At 37.2% G+C, this 21,374-nt stretch overlaps 1 protein-coding gene across 16 annotated transcripts; it reads left to right on the top strand.

Moving 5' to 3' along the window:
- Positions 1-207: 207 nt before the first annotated feature.
- Positions 208-3,197, top strand: LOC106444977 (DUF724 domain-containing protein 7). 16 transcript variants are annotated; one of them, XM_048753863.1, is made up of 8 exons: positions 208-747; positions 832-1,254; positions 1,321-1,503; positions 1,591-1,681; positions 1,911-1,972; positions 2,076-2,178; positions 2,256-2,342; positions 2,419-3,197. In XM_048753863.1, exons 1-8 carry the CDS (start codon positions 286-288, stop codon positions 3,075-3,077), a joined length of 2,070 nt encoding a protein of 689 aa, XP_048609820.1. In that variant the 5' UTR covers positions 208-285; the 3' UTR covers positions 3,078-3,197. The 16 variants fall into 16 exon arrangements, with proteins under 16 accessions (XP_048609820.1, XP_048609819.1, XP_048609818.1 ...); XM_048753862.1 differs by having other exon boundaries at positions 2,073-2,178; XM_048753861.1 differs by having other exon boundaries at positions 1,911-1,996.
- Positions 3,198-21,374: the final 18,177 nt, after the last annotated feature.

Here is a 21,374-nt window from a genome sequence, read left to right as displayed (position 1 = left end):
TATCCGAACTACCCGAAACCCGAAATACCCGAACCGAACCGAACCGATATCCGAAATGCGCAGGCCTAATTACAACAACCAAATGACCCACATTGCATTTGTCTTGATGGGCTTTAATTTTTTTTTTTATCTAATCATAATTAAGAGAAATAAAGAAGCTAATTAATATAATAAATAATTAATACCTTTTTAAGCAGCATATTTTCTCAAGGACAGAACAGTGGAACTAAAAGCACACTGTTCTCAATCTCTCTCTACTCTAAAGTTCTAGGGTTCGGTGAAAGCATGCTGTCAGCTACCGGGAAAAAGGAGAAGCTCTCCGCTTCCAAGGGCTCCGAGATTGAAGTCTCTTCCAACGAGTCTAACGGCAATGTATGGTACCGCGCCATCCTGGAAGAGAATCTCGCCGTCTCCAAGCGCAAGAAGCTCTCCGTTCGCCACTTAAACCCTCTGTCCAGCGAAGAAGACCACTCTCCTTCGTTAATCACAACCGCTGTCCACCGTCTGATCCGCCCCCTTCCGCCGCCGGATCCGTCCTCTCCTGAAGAAGTTGATTTCGAGGAAGGCGACATGGTTGACGCTGCTCATAGAGGTGGATGGTGGTCTGGCTGGGTGGTTAAGGTCTTGCCTGGTCACCGTTTCTTGGTGTACCTCAAGTTCGAGCCTGACGTCATCGAGGTTGAAAGGAAGGAGCTGAGGACGCATATGGTTTGGAAAGATGAAGAGTGGTTCCGTTGCGAGAAACGAGTTAAAGTCTTCACCTTTTATTATTAAAGTTTTCATTTTTTGTTTGTTTGTTTGTATGCTGTCTTAATTGTTTTGTGTCTGAAGCATTTGATGAAGTCGGAGTATAGCGCCGGAGCTAATGTAGAAGTGAGGACACAGGTTGAAGATTTTGGTGATATTTGGGTTTCGGCTATGGCCATCATGGAGAATGAAGATGGGACGTTGCTGTTGGTGAAGTACAAGAGTTTGAGCGGTGGAGAAGAAGAAGATGAGTGGACCAAGAGAAACGTTCCTTACTCTGAAGTCAGGCCTCCACCACCGCCTTTTGATTTAAGAGCTTTTGGGTTGATGGAACATGTGGATGCATTGCTTGAGTCTGGATGGTGTCCGAGTGTAGTAAGCATGGTTCTTACTGGGGATAGATACACTGTCCTTGTGGGAACAAACAAGGAGAGTAAAGACTTTGAACAGTCGCAGCTAAGACCGTCTATGGAGTGGAAAGGTGGAGCTTGGCTAACTAAAGAAAAGGTACTTGTTCCCTCTCTATTTTACTGATCTTTTAGAGAACATGCATTGAAGTTAGTATGTGTGTAGGTTTCGGATGAAAAGGAGAGTCGTCAGCATGCAGCTGAGGTAGCAACAGGTTCAACCCGCATAAGGGTAAAACTGAGGTCGACACGATCTTCTAGGTGCACTAAGAATCTTCCTCCTCCTGCCTCTCCTGATGTTGCAGAAGCTGGTAAAGAATCTGTAACACAGCTCCCCCAAACTCCAGCTGTGAGTTATAAATCTCCTTCCCATTATTACTTTTTCATTGAATCTAACTTGCCATCTGCTTATAACTTTATCTGCTTTGTGAAGAAGTTATCTGGAGATTTAGCAAGTAAAAGAGCTAACGCTGTGGTGAATGGTGGCAACACACTAGTCTCAAAGCAACCAGAGATAGCAGCAGAAAGTAAGTGTTATTGATAGATTAAGAAACTAATATATACACATAAAACGTAATATTATTTTGATTACGTCTTCCTTATATACATAATAGTTTCCTAATCTATCCTTTCTTTAACTTTAGAAAGTATGATGATGATTCTTGTTTGAGAAAAGTAAAACTTAATGGGTCATGAATCTACGTTATGTCTTTTTATCAGCAAAAGAGTATCACTCATCGGTAGTCCTGGGTGTAGCTGCAGTCCAGCTGACGAAAACAACTCCGAGGAAGAAACAAACAGTGATGAAGAATCAAAAGGGATCTTCTGCTGATGAAGCCAAGGTGAATGAATAGTTACTATGTGTTGAAAATGGCATTTTTGTCGGTTGTTCATACTATTTTGACTACTCTTATGCAGCAGGCACCTGAGGAGTCTAGTAACAGAGAGAGTGTTAATAAGAGGAAGAGAGGACGTCAGCCACGTAAGTTCATAAGCACAGAGCCTAATCAAAAGCAGAAGACAGGTACTGTATTGCTTGTCTTAATGGATTAATGTTGTCTCTTTGGATTCTTGAAACATTGTTGACGTATGAACATTCAGGTGTGGCGGCTAATGGTACTGCTGATATGACTGATGATGATGATCAGCCTCTTGCTTCATGGATCCACGGTGGAAACTCATCATCAGGTTCGGATTTGATTTCTTAGTGCTTACACTTCACCTTTCGGTTCTAATTGCATTTTGTTTTGTCTGATACCTTCAGGGCAATCAGCTCCTCGGGCGGCTCCTCCTGATCCTTCTGTAGTGGAAAAGCATGTCGTGGAAACTCCTAAAGCGAAAGATTCAACAATGGTTCTGCCATTTGCGAAAAAGTCACCGTGTTGGAAAGTCCTCGAATCAATGGAGATCTTCAAAGCTGTGCCGCAGCGTCCACACTTCAGCCCGCTGCTACAATGCGAGGAAGAGTCTCGTGAAGGAGATGCTATTGGTGCAATGGTGAACTTCACCGGGCTGTTGGAGAAACTCAGCAACATACAAGTGGACAGTTCAGTGAGCGCGATAAACAGGATCAAAGAGTCCTTTCTCAAGCTGGAGAAGCACGGGTTCGATATCACAGCTCCTCTGTCTCGGATCGAGAAGCTACTGTCTATTAAAGAGAACCAGACGTGGGCGTTGGAAGAGTTGCAAGCTGCTGAGAGAGAGATCACAGAGAATGATAACAAAAGAAGGAAGTGTGAAGAAGATATTGAACTAGTGTCCAAGAAGATTGTTGAGTTGCAGAAGCAAGAAGCGTTGTTGAAGGAAGCGAAAGTGACAATGGACAAGGAGATTGCTCGGATGCATACCCACGCAGCTGTTCTTGACCAGAAGGTTCAGAATGTGGAGGAGGAGTTTCAAGCAACTGTGAGTCTCCCATGGTAGTAATGATAATAATAATAAGCTAGGCATATTATCTAAATGAATGTTTGTGTAATAATAACTTTTGACTCAGTGTTTGTGGAATCTTCAAAAGAACAAACGAGAAGTTCTAGAATCTTATAATGGACATGATGTCTTTAGCCTTTATAAATTGTCAAAGTAGAATCATCATGTTGACACGTCTTGAGAGAATATGATGATCATCCTTTACTTGTGATTCTTGCCATCTTCCTTTCTCCCTCTCGTCCTTCTTATAGAGCTTCTAGAGGACATGTTTCGCGCCTCACAGTTGGGGAAGTTGGAAAAATCGTAGTAATTATAATCTTTTTTTTTGTCGACTTTAGTACTATCTGCATCGGCACTTATAACCATGAGTATGCAGAACCTAGACTAGATACTACTGATGGTCTTATAACTAGACTATTTAACTCTAGACACTCATGAATATCATGTACGTAGCATAAAGATGAGCTCTAAGTTACATGAAACTAGTAGCAAAGCTTAAGTCTACCTGGAGCCGGCTCAACATTCTGAGGGGTCCTAGGCAAAAAAATTTTTTACCCTCTAAAATTTATATACAGATAATGTTTAAAATATATTTAAAATTTAATCTGTAATATTTTGTATATATTTGTAATGAAAATAACACTATATACATATCAAATAATTTTGGACCCTTTTCAATTTTATTTATTATATTTATAATTTTTTATATATAAAAATATAGATTTATAAAAAATTGGACCCCTTAATTATTATTAACGGGGGACACGGGCTTGGGCCCGGGGCGGTCGCACCGCTTGTTCCCCCACTGAGCCGGCCCTGAGTCTACCCACACTAACTGTTGGATTATGCTTGACAATAGCTTGAAGTGCAAGCTATCATAATCCTATCGAGTATGGTTATCGAAAAGGATTAGGAAATATTAAAAGGTATTATTGCTAATAGGATTATGAGTTATCTAGTCTTATATATATTGATGCATATGTTGTTGAATTACTTACGAATTGTGTGAGTGATTGAGCTTTAGTTTTTGAGTTATTTTTCTTGTGATTACGATCTCTTGATTTCTATATTCGGTATCAGAGCCATACACTTTGAGAAATTGACTAAGGAAGCTAACGAATTGAGATTGATACGATGAGCGATATCAAAGATGAACCCGGGATGAGTGCTAAAGAGGCTGGACAGTCCTCTATTCAATTTTCTATGTTGAATTTCACAAACTACACTGTCTGGGCGCTGCAAATGAAGATTGCTTTTAAGGTGAATAAGGTATGGGAAACCATTGATCCGGGGAGTAAAACCGAGGAGATGAATAACATGGCTATTGCCTTATTGTTTCAATCCATTCCTGAAGCATTAACGCTGCAGGTTGGAGATCTCGACACATCAAAAGCTGTGTGGGATGCAATTAAGGCTAGACATGTAGGAGCTGAGAGAGTAAAAAAAACAAGACTTCAAACGCTCATGGCGGACTTCGACAGATTCAAGATGAAAGAAGAGGACACAATCGATACTTTTGTCGGAAAAAGCTGAGATCTCTTCCAAGTCTGCGTCTCTAGGAGAGGTCATAGAAGAATCAAAGCTTGTGAAGAAAATTTTAAATAGCTTACCAAGAAGAAAGTACATTCATATTGTTGCTTCTCTTGAACAAGTTCTTGATCTAAACTCAACAAGCTTCAAAGATATTATTGGGCGACTGAAAGCATACGAGGAGAGTGTGAAGAAGAAGAAAATCAACACGATGACCAAGGGAAATTGATGTATGCTAACTCGGAATCACAACAAGGAGGCTACAATAGTTACAATGGAGGTCGTAGCTTTGGAGGACGAGGAGGTCGCTCTAATTGGCGAGGAAAAGGTCGTGGTCGTGGAAACTTTCAGGCTCAGCGAGATCTTATAAACAGAACCTATGACAAGAGAGAGATACATCTCATATCACATGCTTTCGTTGTGATAAACTCAGTGATTATGCATCAGACTGTCCTGATAGGTTACTTAAGCTACAAGAGACCAGTGAGAAGAAGGCTACGATACGCAGGAAGCTGTGAATTAATGATGCATGAAGTAGTTTACCTTAACTAGAAAAAGGTGAAACCAAGTATTTTCGAAGACGATTAAGGCATGGAGAATCTGTGGTATCTAGACAACGGAGCAAGCAACCATATGAGTGGGAATTATATATTCTTCTACAAACTTGATGAAAGCATTACGGGAAATGTTCATTTTGGGGATGATTCCCATATTGACATAAAAGGAAAGAGCTCAATCAGGTTTGTTATGAAAGGAGGTGAGAAGAAAGTACTTAGTACTATGTACCGGGCGTGCAAAGCAATATTGTGAGTCTAGGGCAAGCCACCAAAGCTGGTTGTGAAGTAAGGATGAAAGACAATGAACTTACACTCTTTGATCGCTCTGTAGACCTAATAGTGAGAACCACACGATCCAAGAACCGACTTTATAAAGTCGCCTTGCAAGCTGACACTATTCAATGTTTACTCATGACGGTGCCCACCGAATCCGCGACTTGGCACACACGGTTAGACCATATAAATACCGAGACAATGAAGACAATGATCAATAAAGAGCTGGTATCTGGCATACCTCGTATAACATTGTTACCTTGGAGATCAATCTTGTAGGCATTGTTGCTGATCTTCTTTGTGATCTCAAAAGGTCCATCAATTCTCGTCATAAGCTTGGACTTCCTCTCATTAAGAAACCTCTCTTTTCTTAGATGAACCCAGACTTGGTCACCCTCTTTAAAGACCATCTCACGCCTTCCTTTGTTGGCATGCTTGACATACTGCTTAGTTTTCTCTTCAGTGTTGAGCCTAGCCTGCTCGTGGAGTTGTTTCACCATCTCTGCCTTCTTTTTGCCATCCAAACTGACCCTTTCACACTCAGGTAAAGGGATTAAATCCAAAGAAGAGGTGGGATTGAACCCATAAACAATTTTAAAAGGTGAAAACTTAGAAGCAGAATGCACAGCATGATTATATGCAAATTAACAATGTGGCAGATAGTCTTCCCAAGATTTCATATTCTTTTTGATGAATGCACACAAGAGAGTACCTAGAGTTCTATTAACTACTTCAGTCTGCCCATAAGTCTGCGGATGACAAGTTGTAGAGAACAACAGCTTAGTACCTAGTTTAGACAAAAGAGTCTTCCAAAAGTAACTAAGAAACTTAGTATCTCTACCAGAAACTATGGTCCTAGGCATGCCATGTAAACGCACAATCTCCTTAAAGAAAAGATTAGATACATGCAACACATCATCAGTTTTGTGAGGTCGTGGCTTTGGAGGACGAGGAGGTCGCTCTAATTGGCGAGGAAACGGTCATGGTCATGGAAACTTTCAGGCTCAGCGAGATCTTATAAACAGAACCTATGACAAGAGAGAGATACATCTCATATCACATGCTTTTGTTTGTGATAAACTCGGCGATTATGCATCAGACTGTCCTGATAGGTTACTTAAGCTACAAGAAACCAGTGAGAAGAAGGCTACGATACGGAGGAAGCTGATGAATTAATGATGCATGAAGTAGTTTACCTTAACGAGCAAAAGGTGAAACCAAGTATTTTCGAAGACGATTGAGGCATGGAGAATCTATGGTATCTAGACAACGGAATAAGCAACCATATGAGTGGGAATTATATATTCTTCTACAAACTTGATGAAAGCATTACGGGAAATGTTTGTTTTGGGGATGATTCCCATATTGACATAAAAGGAAAGAGCTCAATCAGGTTTGTTTTGAAAGGAGGTGAGAAGAAAGTACTTAGTACTATGTACCGAGCCTGCAAAGCAATATTGTGAGTCTAGGGCAAGCCACCGAAGCTGGTTGTGAAGTAAGGATGAAAGACAATGAACTTACACTCTTTGATCGCTCTGTAGACCTAATAGTGAGAACCACACCATCCAAGAACCGAATTTATAAAGTCGCCTTGCAAGCTGACACTATTCAATGTTTACTCATGACGGTGCCCACCGAATCCGCAACTTGGCACACACGGTTAGACCATATAAATACCGAGACAATGAAGACAATGATCAATAAAGAGCTGGTATCTGGCATACCTCGTATAACAATCGGAAAGGAATTTTGTGTGTCATGTCTACTTGGAAAGCAAACAAGGCAACCATTCCCTCAATCAACATTACATAGAGCAACACAACCTCTCGAGCGTGTGCATGGATACTTATGCGGGCCTATCACCCTCCCACGCCTGGAGGGAAACATTATGTGGACAGTGTTTCTTAAGGAGAAAAGTGAAGCCTTTGAAAAATTCAAAACGTTAAAAACTTGCAGAACAAGAAACAAGAGAAGTGGTGAGAACGTTTCGAATGAACGGACAGAAGAGGCGAGTTTGTGTCACACGAGTTCAGAGCCTACTGCGAAAATAATGGGATTAACAGACACTTGACAGCTCCATACTCTCCTCAACATAATGGAGTTGTCGAGCGTCGAAACCGTACACTACTTGAGATGACTTGAAGCATGTTAAAACACATGAGTGTGCCAAATAGTCTGTGAGGAGAAGCGGTAAGGCATGCTACCTACCTGATTAACAGAGTTGCAACGAGATCATTGCTTGGACAAACACCGTATGAAGCCTTAAGAAACAAGCGACCGAGTCTTGGACATTTTAGAGTTTTTTGGATGTGTTTGTTATCCGAGAACAGAGGTTGCAGGTAGAAAGAAACTTGATGATCGTTCTAAAGTGTTGGTGCACCTAGGACCAGAGCCTGGATCGAAGGCATATCGGTTGCTTGATCCCTCAACCAAGAGGATTATTGTAAGCCGTGACATTTATTTCAACGAAGAAAGATATTGGAGTTGGAACACGGGAGAATCAAACCAGACCAACAACTACGGTTCGTTTGAAATAGAATTAATACCGTTGACGGGTACTGAAAGCAGTAGAGAAGCTCGAGAAATGAGCAAAAACAACATTGAAGATGACAAGAATGAAGAAGAACCGCTTGAAGATGATGAAGAATCAACACAACACCAACTAAGAAGATCGACCAGAACATCAACAAAGCCTCCTTATCTAGAGAATTGTCCTTCTAGCCAAAGCAGAGTGTGAGAGACTACTAATGGTTATAAACAATGAACCATGGGACTTCAATGAGGCTAAGGAGCTAAAGGTTTGGATCGATGCGTGTAGAGACGGAATATTTTCGATAGAAAAGAACATCACATGGCTTCTCGTAGACTTGCCAAAAGGTTTCAAAGCTATTGGGTTGAAGTGGGTGTTTAAAATAAAAAGAAATGCAGATAGAAGTATCAGCAAATATAAAGCAAGACTAGTAGCAAAGGGATACGTTCAAATACATGGCATCAACTACGACGAAGTGTTCGCACCCGTTGCCCGCGTTGAAACGATCAGACTAGTTATTGCTCTTGCGGCGTCTAATGGTTGGGAGATACACCATCTCGACGTCAAAACGGCGTTTCTACATGGAGAGTTAAAAGTGGATGTTTAAGTCACTCTACTTGAAGGGTTCGAGATCAAAGGAAAAGAAGATAAGGTGTATAAACTGAATAAAGCTCTTTATGGTCTAAGACATGCTCCTAGAGCTTGGAACATCAAACTCAATCGGTTGATCTTCTTTATATTTGGGTTCACGCGTTGCTCCAAGGAACCATCGCTTTATAGGAGAGAAGAAACGACGAGTACTCTTATGGTGTGTGTATACTTCGATGATTTGCTTGTTACCGGTTCTTCATTGAGAATGATCATTGAGTTCAAAGATGAGATGGCAAGCAAATTTGAGATGAGCGATCTAGGCAAGTTAACCTATTATTTAGACGTTGAAGTACTTCAACATGATGGAGGTATCGTGCTCTCACAAGACAGATACACGCAAAAGATCCTTGAAGAAGCTGGTATGCATAACTGTAATCTTACTCTTATACCTATGGATGTTAACATAAAGTTGTCCAAGGCGTCGAGCGAAAGAGACATTGATGAGAAAAATATATAAGAAGCATAGGGTGTCTTTGTTATCTACTACATACACAACCTGATCTTTCTTTTAGTGTCGGAGTGCTTAGTAGGTACATGAAAGAGCCTAAAGAGTCCCATGGCGCGGCGTTGAAACAAGTGTTACGTTACTTGCGTGGTACTATGACTCTTGGGCTTCAATTTAGATGATGAAGAAGTCGAGAACTGATGGGTTATAGTGATAGTTTACACAACGTCGATACTGATGATGGCAAGAGTACGACCGAACATATATTTTATCTCGATCAAAGTCCAATAACCTGGCGCTCCCAAAAGCAAGAGATTGTGGCGTTATCTTCATGCGAGGCTGAATTTATGGCTGTGACGGAAGCAGAAAAATAAGCGATTTGGCTCCAGGATCTCTTGAGTGAAGTCGTAGGAGAAGCATGTAAGAAGGTGACCATAAGAGTCGACAACAAATCTGCTATAACACTTACAAAGAATCATGTGTTCTATGGACGAAGTAAGCACATACATACGAGGTTTCATTTCCTAAAAGAATGCGTTGAGAATGAACAAGTTGAAGTCGAGCATGTTCCAGGAAACGAGCAGCGGGCCGACATACTTACAAAGTCGCTTGGAAGAGTTCAGTTTAAAGTGATGAGGAGCCTCATTGGGCTGCATGATGTGAGTGAAGATGGAATCAAGCTTAAAGGGAAAAATGTTGGATTAAGCTTGACAATAGCTTGAAGTGCAAGCTATCCTAATCTTACTGAGTTATGGTTATCTAAAAAGATTAGGAAATATTAAAAGGTGTTATTGCTAATAGGATTAGGAGTTATCTAGTCTTATATATATTGATGAATATGTTGTTGAATTACTTACGAATTGTGTGAGCGATTGAGCTTTACTTTTTGAGTTATTTTTCTAAAGAAAGAAAGTGTTCTTGTGATTACGATCTCTTGATTTCTATACTAATATTCCTAACACAAGATGATCTCAATATTTCAGGATACGTTTGTGGTTGCAAGTCATTATGAAACTTACGAGCACAACCTGATCTCTGATGAGCACTTGCAGCCGGTTTCCCTTTCAATCCTTTCCACAACTTTCTCAGTAAACAAAACCTCTAGCGTTCTTGTCCCTAGCCAGTACCCTCTAAAGGATATCTTGAGACTTTTGTTAGCACCAAGGCAGTTTGATAGGTTCTTGAGACTTTCTGTTAGCACCATTTGAAAACAAACACAAAGCATCTCACTTTCAATTTCCAGAAAGAGTGTAAAAGCAACATATATTTGAAGACTATCACAAAAACGAATTACAAGTTTACAACGATTGTGAATTTACAAGAAAGAAGTCACATTTTTCATTAGAGAACATATATAACATATTGTCATAATGATAGACAATCAATTCATTTTTTTTTTTTTTTGACAGCAGACAATCAATTCATTACTCGATGCAAATCATATAAACACAGTTAAATAAATACCTTGTAAAATAGATACCTTGACAAGTGCGAATCAAAGTTGACCGAACGACTCGTTTTGACCCTTTGATTTCTTAAAATAACGCATCTGCCCTTAATAAAACGTGACGTTTTGGTCACATACACAGTCGTTTGGGTATGCAACATTATGACGAACTACAGTTTTTTTTTTGGGGACAAACTACGGTTGTTACTAAAAGTTTAATTAATCTGTTCATGCTCTGAAAAACTTAAAACGATTTTTATTCATCCTACTATGAAGAAGGAACATAATCTTTATATTTGTTAAGATCTATGTTATATTAAATCCATATCTCATCAATTTATCTAGAAGTTTTAGAGACCAAAAACAATAATTTATAATAATTAAGCAAAATAAATGAATGTGAATATTATACAAGAAATAACTAGAAATTTAGCAACTTTTTTTCTTTATTAAATTTAGCAATTTTCATTATATCACTGGAAATTAAATCTTAAAAGTAATTGTCATTGTTTGGTATTTTCCAAATTCGAAGCCATCTTACTAATTACTCAATCTACAGTAATATATGAAAGCAAACTCCATAAATACAAAAAGGTAGAAAACAATACTAAAACCACAACCAAATTCATAAAACAAACGATTCTCGAAGTTCAAGAAGATGGCAATGTTGGCCGCTAGGAAATCAATCATCTGCTCACCATTTTGAGAGCTTTTGATTCTGTCCAGAATACTTTTCATAACAACATGTGGATAAAAAAGCAATTAAGCTTATAGAAAGAAGTTCATATGTGTTCTTTTACTTGGATGATCGTTTTCTTGTGAATGTTTCAACCATTGCTTGATTAACTCAGTTCGCTTGGCCAATGACTCCCCTAATGATTGAAAAAGGAGTTTATGTTCAATGTTCAAGCATAGTGCATTTTATGTTTAATGTATTTTCCCTAATTGGATATATCGTAGTCCATATGATATAGTTTAAATGTAAACAACAAATCGGCCTATAAAACTTGTAGATATATCTATACTATTAAAATAGAAGTACCAATATAAACTCACCCTTTAAATTAACACTTATTTGCATCCCATTGCCACTGAAGTAATAATTACTCATATCTTTATACCTTTTTTGTCTTTTCCCAAATTAATAATTAATTTTCAAAATGTCGACGCACAACAAATTCAGTTTATTCTATAATTGATATCGAGCACCCATTTAAATTTTGATAAGCTAGATGTCCATCATTAATATGAAGTATCTCGATTTATACAATAAACCGATTTCATTGACAAGCTAGATGTCCAACAACTTTATTAAAATAGATAGAAGTCCATTAATACAATAAACCGATTTCATAGTTACGCTCACGCAAGAAGTTTACGAATCCCGCAATAAATGTGTCCACATCGCAGTTCCTGAGTAAAGGTAGGTTCTTGAAATCCCAGAAGGCACCCAACTTGGGCGGTAGTGAAGTCTGTAATCAAAGCTCATCAAACATCATGTAGTCACTGATAATGATCTTGCCAAGCATGCCTTGGATAACACCATCCGGATGACTGGGATCGGGTCAGTTTTTCAGTCACTCTTTGGTCAAGTCAATCCTCGTTGCAAGAGATTCACCTACGGTTGCAGAGAATGTTTCAACATTCTCTTCTTCGGCTTCTTTTTTCTTCGTATTCTGGTTTGTAGGAGGAACCAGATTACGATGATGGATCTGAAAATCTTCAGGAAGAGGAATGTCCATATGGTCTATGACACATTGAAGATGGAGGGGGGGGGGGGGGGGGGTTGCATGTAAAAGGGTATCGCTCTTCTTTATAATAGTCCACAGCTTATCATGGGTTAGTTCTGGATTATTTTCTTGAATGCACATCCTCTCAGCCTTCCTCTTGCACAGAGAAGCAAAAAAGACTAAGTCTGAATAAACTATTAATAGCATAGTCAGAATCAACGGTGTAAGTGGGAAGTGGTACTGATCTCTTCTTTTGAAGTGAACACTGATAAAGCTCCATCACGTTGTTTAGCTCTTCTTAAACTACCTACTTGGCCTCAGGGGAACACACTATCTGCTTTGGATCATCAAGAAGATCTATGATAAAATTTGCAGCTAATGCATCTGTTATGACAAAACACCTCTCAGATATTCCTCGTAATTGTGCTAACATCTCCTGATATTTTGCCAGATCCTTTGTCTTCCCTCAAGTGGGATCTGGATTTTTTTTCAGGATTCATCTCCAAGAATCTGACAAACGATGAGGAGGTTTTGGTGAAGGAGAAGCTGAGGTTGGTCTTGAATGTTGAAGAAGATGAGGTGATGTGGTTTGAGAAGACGGTGAATCCTTTGGTGAGGTCTTCAGCCATGAAACATCTCCTAGCTCTTTTTGAGAGCTTCAGCCTGTACCTACAAGATGCTGAGAGAAGACTTGACAAAGTGATACCCTTGTTGGTTGACAACGCTGTGTTGCCTTCGAGATCCTTGAAGCGCTTCAGTTTTTGAGGAAGCTTACTATGAAGACTACATTTCCCCCACATGCAAGTGGTGTTGAAGATGGTGCAATCAGCCTCAAGGTTGCAAATGGTCTTGTGAAACTCCTCAACAAGTTTGTGATCTTTGGTATTTTGGATTTCAATGAGCTGCATGATGCTGAGAGGGAGATCAGAGAGAGTGATAGTAAAATGAGGAAGTGTGAAGATGATATTGTTGAGTTGTATTCATTTATATATAAAATGAATACATAATATATTAAGTTTTATCTTTTGAGCTCTTTCATCGAATTAACACTAGATATTATGTATTCATTTTACATAAACAAATCAATAAATGAAAACTTAGATATCAAATACAAGAGTAAGTCTCTAAGTTCTAATTAACAAGATATCAATATGACCCACTCAAGAAATTATTTGAAATGAAAATGTTTTAAATAACCATACTGAAAGTAAAAGTAAACAAAAAGTTGGTCAGAGTAATAGTTTTGTGATAACTATAAATTAATCAAAACATTTCTAAAAACTATAGGGGAGTAAACACTATGAGATAAATAAAAATATTATGTAACATATATCTTCTCCATCTTTATTATCAAATGAGTACAATTGTTTATTTTTATCATCTTAACTACTTCACATAACACATTTAAAAGTTAAACATATCTAAAACAAGTTATTGTATACACATAAACCAACATTGATTATTGATAACATTACTCAATCGATGAGACTTACTAAGTTAATAGAATTTCTTAGGTCTCATAGCCAAGACAAAATCATAGTGTAAATTAGTTTATTTATGTGCCGCTATAATCGTCTTTCTTAATTTCTTTCATATTAGTATGCTAATAAAGTTGTAACAATCTTGACAAATAGTTCAACTAATGACTTAATACTAAAGTAAAAGACAATGTTGTAAATTTGTAATACGCATATGAAAACAATGTTGAAATAATGGAGAAGAACATAAATATTGAAACTAAGAAAAGGAAAAAAAAACAAAAGCATATATATAAATCCAGAAAATGACATGTCATAAAGATAAAGAAAAATCAAGGGGAAATGTATACACAACAAATGTAAAGAACGAGGTACATAGCTTGTGCATTCACCAACATCTTGCTGAGAGTAGGCTTGGTATTGTGATTCTGTTTGTGTTTGATAATGGAACAATTGGATTTGTTTTGTCGAATGGGTATGTTATTATCCCAATTTAAGTTTATATCTGCAACGTAAGTTGCTTACTGATCTAATTAATTTAATACATTTTAAATCATTGATTGGATTTTGTAGGAATACAATTGGAGAGACTTATTTGTTCAGGGAAAAAGTATTGGAACATTGGATGTGATGATATTTGTCACCACTGAAGCTCAAGATACTCTTTAGGAATTCATTTCGGAATCCGGACATAGGTCAAGCCACTGAGAGATTATTTAAATTAGTTGATCTGTTGAGTCATAAAATCTCGTGAAATGGTTTTTTGAACTGCGACAATCTTGCTTTCCGAGAAAGTTACAAGAAACAAACGGATAATCTCTTCGTCTGATGTCAATGATATTAACCGAGGAGATGATAAAGTGTAAATCAAAAAAACAGTTTACAAGCATATGATATTTATAAGAGCTAAAGAGGAAGCCTATCACAATCATAAGTATAGATAAATAAAAATCGAACGTGGCCTTTTTTTATAGTCTCTAACATGCAAGAAATCCAAAATTAACTAGGAAGACATTCATTAATTGAAGAAATGAGATTGTATATGTTATATGTTCTTGTTGGGATATAACACTACAAGAAAACATCGGTATTCTGACGGATATTCTGACGGAAAATGAAATCCTCGGAATTTCCCGAGGAATTTCCGAGGAAATTCCGAGGAAACCCAAAATTTGGGTTTCCTCGGAATTTCCTCGGAATATACCGACGGAATTCCGAGGAAACATCAATCCGTCGGAATATTCCGAGGAAATTCCGAGGAAAAATGTGTTCCTCGGAAAAAACCGACGGAATTCCGAGGAAACATCAATCCGTCGGAATATTCCGAGGAAATTCCGACGAACTTCCGATCCGTTTTTGGACATATACCCATCGATCGATCACATTGTTACGCTTTGGTCCATCTTAGTGATCGATCGATGCGTTTTTGGACATAAATCCATCGATCGATCCGTTTATAAAAAAACATTCGAGATTTTGAAACCCCAAACACTAGTTCCTCGGAATTTCCTCGGAATATTCCGAGGAAATTCCGAGGAACACTTGATATCCTCAATCGATCGATGGGATAATCTCATCGATCGATCACATTCTTACGGCCCGGTGCATCTACGTGATCGATCGATGCGTTTTTGAATATATATACATCGATCGATGCGTTTATAAAAAAAAATTGACGTTTTGAAACCCCAAACACTAGTTCCTCAGAATTTCCTCGGAATATTCCGAGGAAATTCCGAGGAAGAAGAGGGTTTCCTCGGAATTCCCTCGGAATATTCCGAGGAAATTCCGAGGAAATAGGGTTTTTAAACCGAAAACAACGTTTTGCGGTTTGAATAACACCTACATAACCATTATTAAGTGTCTTACGTTCATTATGAAGTCAAAAATTTGTTCCTTACCCTATAATAAACACTTTTCCGATTGTATGAACGAAATCCCCACAACATAAGAGAAACACTTATACACTTTAATGAACGGTAAAGGGAATACTTACAATTCGTTTTGAAATTTGTTATTTCATGGTTTATGCTCATCTATACAAAGAATCCTCAATGGTATGCATTACAATTGTATAAGAAATGAAATACGACAAAAAAATTGATGTTTTGAAACCCCAAACACTAGTTCCTCGGTATTTCCTCGGAATATTCCGAGGAAATTCCGAGGAACAATATAAATTAATAGAAATACATGCACAGGATATTCTTTTTCCTCGAATTAATGAAAATATTCCGAGGAAATTCCGACGGATATTTAAGTGGCCGTCGGAATTTCCTCGAAATATTTTCATTTAACCGGGCAAACAAGCCGCCAAATATTTCGCGAAAATTGAAATTGAAATACTGAGGGAATTCCGACGGAAAATATCCGTCGGACCCAAGGTTTTATAAACTTGAAACGCATCTTCTTCCCCATTTCTCTCTTCTTCCCCATTTCTCTCTTCTTCTTCTCCGGCGATCTCTCTCTCCTTCCGGCGTTCTCCACCTTCTCTCGCGACGATCTCTCCGGCGAATCCTTTCCATTCCCTTGCAAATCATGTAAGGACCCTATCCCACTCTCTTAGGTCCTATTTGTTAGGTTTTTAAGTAGATTTGATGATTTTAGAAGGTTTTTGATAGATTTTTGTTAGGGTGATTGGGTAGGATTGTGATTTGTTGTGTAATAGGTTTAGAATTGTGATTTGGTTGTGTTGAATTGATTTAGAACTTTTTTTATAAATTGTTCATTATTTTTGTATTTAAAAAACGTTTTTTCTATATAAATTCGATTTTACAAAACGTTTTTTGTATATAAATTCGATTTTTGGATTTATAAAAGATGATTTCATATTTATTAAAATATTTATATTTATTAAAACTAATTTTGTATTTATAAAACATTTTTTTGATTTATAAACACTATTTTTTTATTTTTGTATTTATAAAAACTATTTTTAAATATACAAACCGTTCTTTGTATATAAATTCGATTTTTGGATTTATAAAAGATGATTTCATATTTTAAAATTAATTTTGTATTTATAAAATATTTTTTTTGATTTAAAAACACTATTTTATTATTTTTTGTATTTATAAAACTATTTTTTATTTATAAAAAGATGATTTCATATCTAAAAAAATATTTATATTTATAAAACTAATTTTGTATTTATAAAACATTTTTTGATTTATAAACACTCTTTTATTATTTTTTGTATTTATAAAAACTATTTTGTATTTATAAAAAGATGATTTCATATTTATTAAAACTAATTTTGTATTTATAAAACATTTTTTTATTTATAAAAACTATTTTATTATTTTTTGTATTTTAAATATGTTTTCTATTTCAATTTTAATTTTATATTTTCGAATTTCAATTTAAAAAAATAAATTTATAATTTTTTTTTTAATTTTGGAAATATTCCGAGGAAGTTTATCCCTCGGAATATTCCGACGACATCTTCCTCGGAATATTCCGAGGAATTTCCGACGAACTTGTGGTCCTCGGAATTTTCCGAGGAAATAGGGTTTCCTCGGAATTCCGTCGGAAATTTCCGAGGGATTTCCGAGGAAATATGAATTTCCGAGGAGTTATTTCCGAGGAATTTTTTCGTCGGTATGTCGTCGGAATAGCGTTATTCCGACGACATACCGACGATTTTTTCCCTCAGTATGCCGTTGTTTTCTTGTAGTGTAAGACCACCTGTTTTGAAAGCATTGACCACATAGCTATCTCATACATGCTCCCAAAAAATTCTTAGATGGTTCATTTCCTCTAGGCCTATGAAAACAAGCCGCAAGAAAAGCTTCCAATAGTTTGAGTCTAAACAATCCATACTTGGCAAGTCAATTATAAGTATTTTCCCACTTCACATTCGGATCTTCTTGCTGCAAACACCAAACATCTATATTCGTATACTGTAGCACATCAGATAGACATAAACGGTTTCTTAGGCTCCATAATGAGTACACACTTTCCGAGTGTCTGGTATCTGGTGTACCAACGCGGTAATAAAACATCACAGAATGTTTTGGTGTGAAGATCTATGGCTCCAAGCTTTGGAGAAAAACTCGGGAGCCTATAACCTAACATTGTCGGCCAAAAAACATCCATTTGCAAAGATTGGTAATTTATCATTGCTAATTTCATCATATGAAAGGGGGGGGGGGGGGAACAGATGTATCGTCGTTCACCACTGTGGAGGTTAAGGACATCAAGATTACTTTGTATGCTTTTGTAACTGTCTCTTCCAACTCCCACATACTAATTGGCAATTCACCTGACCAACCTACGAAAAAAGAGACGAACATTGTAAAAATATAAAATATATATGTCAGCTACATTTGTAATTGATGAATTTTAAATGTATTTTAATTATGTGACAAACCAATCAATAAACATTATTTTAATCTTTTAACGAAGTTTTTAAATAGAAGTGGTCAGTACTTGACCGGCCTGTATTCTCTTGCAAAACCTCAGGAGAAAGAATCTTGAGTTTTCGCGTAGATGCATACTAAACCGTTGCAGTACCCTCATTATCCGACCAAGATTGTCATCAACATTAATGGTTGGATATGGACAAATCAAATAACATTCATAAATCGTTATAAATAAAAGAAATAAAAGAACCAAATCTAAAATTAAAATTGATCATATAGTATCTATGATTTTGTCATCTAGCTCACTAAATAAAAACTGTAATGTCATGATTTAAGTGCTGTTCGTTTCATCGACGCATGTACAGCGTGTGCGTCTGCGGCTATGTTTTTCAAAATTTGTTTGTTTCATCGACGCAAGTACCTGCGTCTGCGTCTACGGCCGAATGCAGCGTCTAGCGTCAGACGCCAAAAAAATCAGCGGCCGCGACTTAAATTTCGCGTCTACTAAACCTATTTACCATTTTGCCCTTAATCTAAATCACTAATTACCCAAAATACCTAACCTAATAGACGCAGACGCAGCCTTCAACTCCCATAGACGCAAGCCTTTCTCTTGTCCATCTCTCTCTCGAATCTCGATCTTGAACCCAGCTCTTTCTCTCTCTCTCGATCTCAAACCCAGCTCGAACCATGCTCTCTCTCTCTCTCTCTCTCAAATCCAGCTCGAACCAAGCTCTCTCTCGAACCACTCGAACCCTGCTCGAACCCAGATCTCTCTCGAACCCAGCTCTCTCTCTCTCTCTCTCTCTCTCTTGATCTCTGTTCTCTCTCGAATCTGGCAGTGGTACTTCTAAAACGGCTGCTACCCTCCACGTTGTGTCAATCTTGCTGAAGCTTGGTCGCTCTTGGAACTGGTTCATTGAGCTTAGTGCCTTGGATTATCCCCTCATTACTCAAGACGGTATGTGATTCATTTCCGGTCTTAGATCTTTTGTTTTGAGATCTCTTTTGAGCTTTGTTGTTATGTTTGGTCTCTGATGGTCTGTGCTTATAGCTCTCACTCTTAGCTTCTTGAGATTGTGGCTGGAAAGTACGTTGAAATGTGATTAGTGTTATTGATAACGACACTGATCTCTTTATTGAAAATTACAAGCTTTAGATATTTATTGCATCCCCTCGCTTCTTTTGTTTGTCTTCATATGACTTTGGTTTCAAAGTAACGTACATGTTTAGAAGCAAAAAAGCAATGAAGAGATTCGGAAATGCCTTAATGAGACCAGTTAAACTCCAATCTTGCGTATCTACACACAACATTATTGTAAAATATATGAGTTTCTGTAGCTTCAAGAGTCTATACCTAATGTATTTGTTAAATCAAATCTATGTTACGTTCAGACAATCATGTCTCCGAAAAATCTGTGGGAGAACATAAACATTGATCATCTGCTCGAACTTTGATAATCTATGGGAGAACATAACCATTGAGAATCCGCTTGTAGCTTGTTGTTGCTTGTATATAAGTCATAAACGAGATGTTGCTAATTGTTGCATGTAGCTTGTTTTTGTTCAAAGCTCATGTTTTTGTTTGTAGCTTGTTGTTGCTTGTAGCTTGTTGTTTGTATTTAATATTATTTAGGAAATAAGTCGATACTAAAGTAAAAGACAATGTTGTAAATTTGTAATACGCATATGAAAAAAATGTTGAAATAATGGAGAAGAACAAAAATATTGAAACTAAGAAAAGGAAAAAAAAAAACCAAAAGCATATATATAAATCCAGAAAATGACATGTCATAAAGATAAAGAAAAATCAAGGTGAAATGTATACACAACAAATTTAAAGAACAAGGTACATAGCTTGTGCATTCACCAACATCTTGCTGAGAGTAGGCTTGGTATTTTGATTCTGTTTGTGGTTGATAATGGAACAATTGGATTTGTTTTGTCAAATGGCTATGTTATTATCACAATTTAAGTTTATCTCTGCAACGTAAGTTGCTTACTGATCTAATTAATTTAATACATTTTAAATCACCGGTTGGATTTTGTAGGAATACAATTGGAGAGACTTATTTGTTCAAGGAAAAAGTATTGGAACATTGGATGTGATGATATTTGTCACCACCGAAGCTCAAGATACTCTTTAGGAATTCATTTCGGAATTCGGACTTAGGTTAAGGCACTGAGAGATTATTTAAATTAGTTGATCTGTTGAGTCATAAAATTTCGTGAAATGGTTTTTTGAACTGCGACAATCTTGCTTTCCGAGAAAGTTACAAGAAACAAATGGATAATCTCTTCGTCTGATGTCAATGATATTAACCGAGGAGGTGATAAAGTGTAAATAAAAAAACAGTTTACAAGCATATGATATTTATAAGAGATAAAGAGGAAAGCCTATCACAATCATAAGTATAGATATATAAAGATCGAACGTGGACTTTTTTTATAGTCTCTAACAAGCAAGAAACCCAAAATTAACTAGGAAGACATTCATTAATTGAAGAAATGAAATTGTGTATGTTATATGATCTTGTTGGGATATAAGAACCACCTGTTTTGAAAGCATTGAGCACAGAACTATCTCATACAAGCTCCCAAAAATTCTTAGGTGATTCATTTCCTCTAGGCCTATGATAACAAGCCGCAAGACAAGCTTCCAATAGTTTGAGTCTAAACAATCCATACTTGGCAAGTCAATTATAAGTATTTTCCCACTTCACACTCGGATCTTCTTGCTGCAAACACCAAACATCTATATTCGGATACTGTAGCACATCAGATAGACATAAACGGTCTCTTAGGCTCCATAATGAGTACACACTTTCCGAGTGTCTGGTATCTGGTGTACCAACGCGGTAATAAAACATCACGGAATGTTTTGGTGTGAAGATCTATGGCTCCAAGCTTTGGGGGAAAATTCGGGAGCCTATAACCTAACTTTGTCGGCCAAAAAGCATCCATTTGCAATGATTGGTAATTTATCATTGCTAATTTCATCGTATGAAAGGGGGGGGGGGGGGGGAACAGATGTATCGTCGTTCACCACTGTGGAGGTTGAGGACATCAAGATTACTTTGTATGCTTTTGTAACTGTCTCTTCCAACTCCCACATACTAATTTGCAATTCACCTGAACAACCTAAGAAAAAAGAGACAAACATTGTAAAAAAATAAAATATATCTTAAACCATGTCAGCTACTTTTGTAATTGATGAATTTTAAATGTATTTTAATTATGTGACAAACCAATCAATAAACATTATCTTAATCTGTTAACGAAGTTTTTA

Source organism: Brassica napus, chromosome C4 (genome assembly GCF_020379485.1).
Source record: "Brassica napus cultivar Da-Ae chromosome C4, Da-Ae, whole genome shotgun sequence".
NCBI classification, from domain to species: domain Eukaryota; kingdom Viridiplantae; phylum Streptophyta; class Magnoliopsida; order Brassicales; family Brassicaceae; genus Brassica; species Brassica napus.
This window is presented reverse-complemented; position numbering and strand designations above follow the sequence as displayed.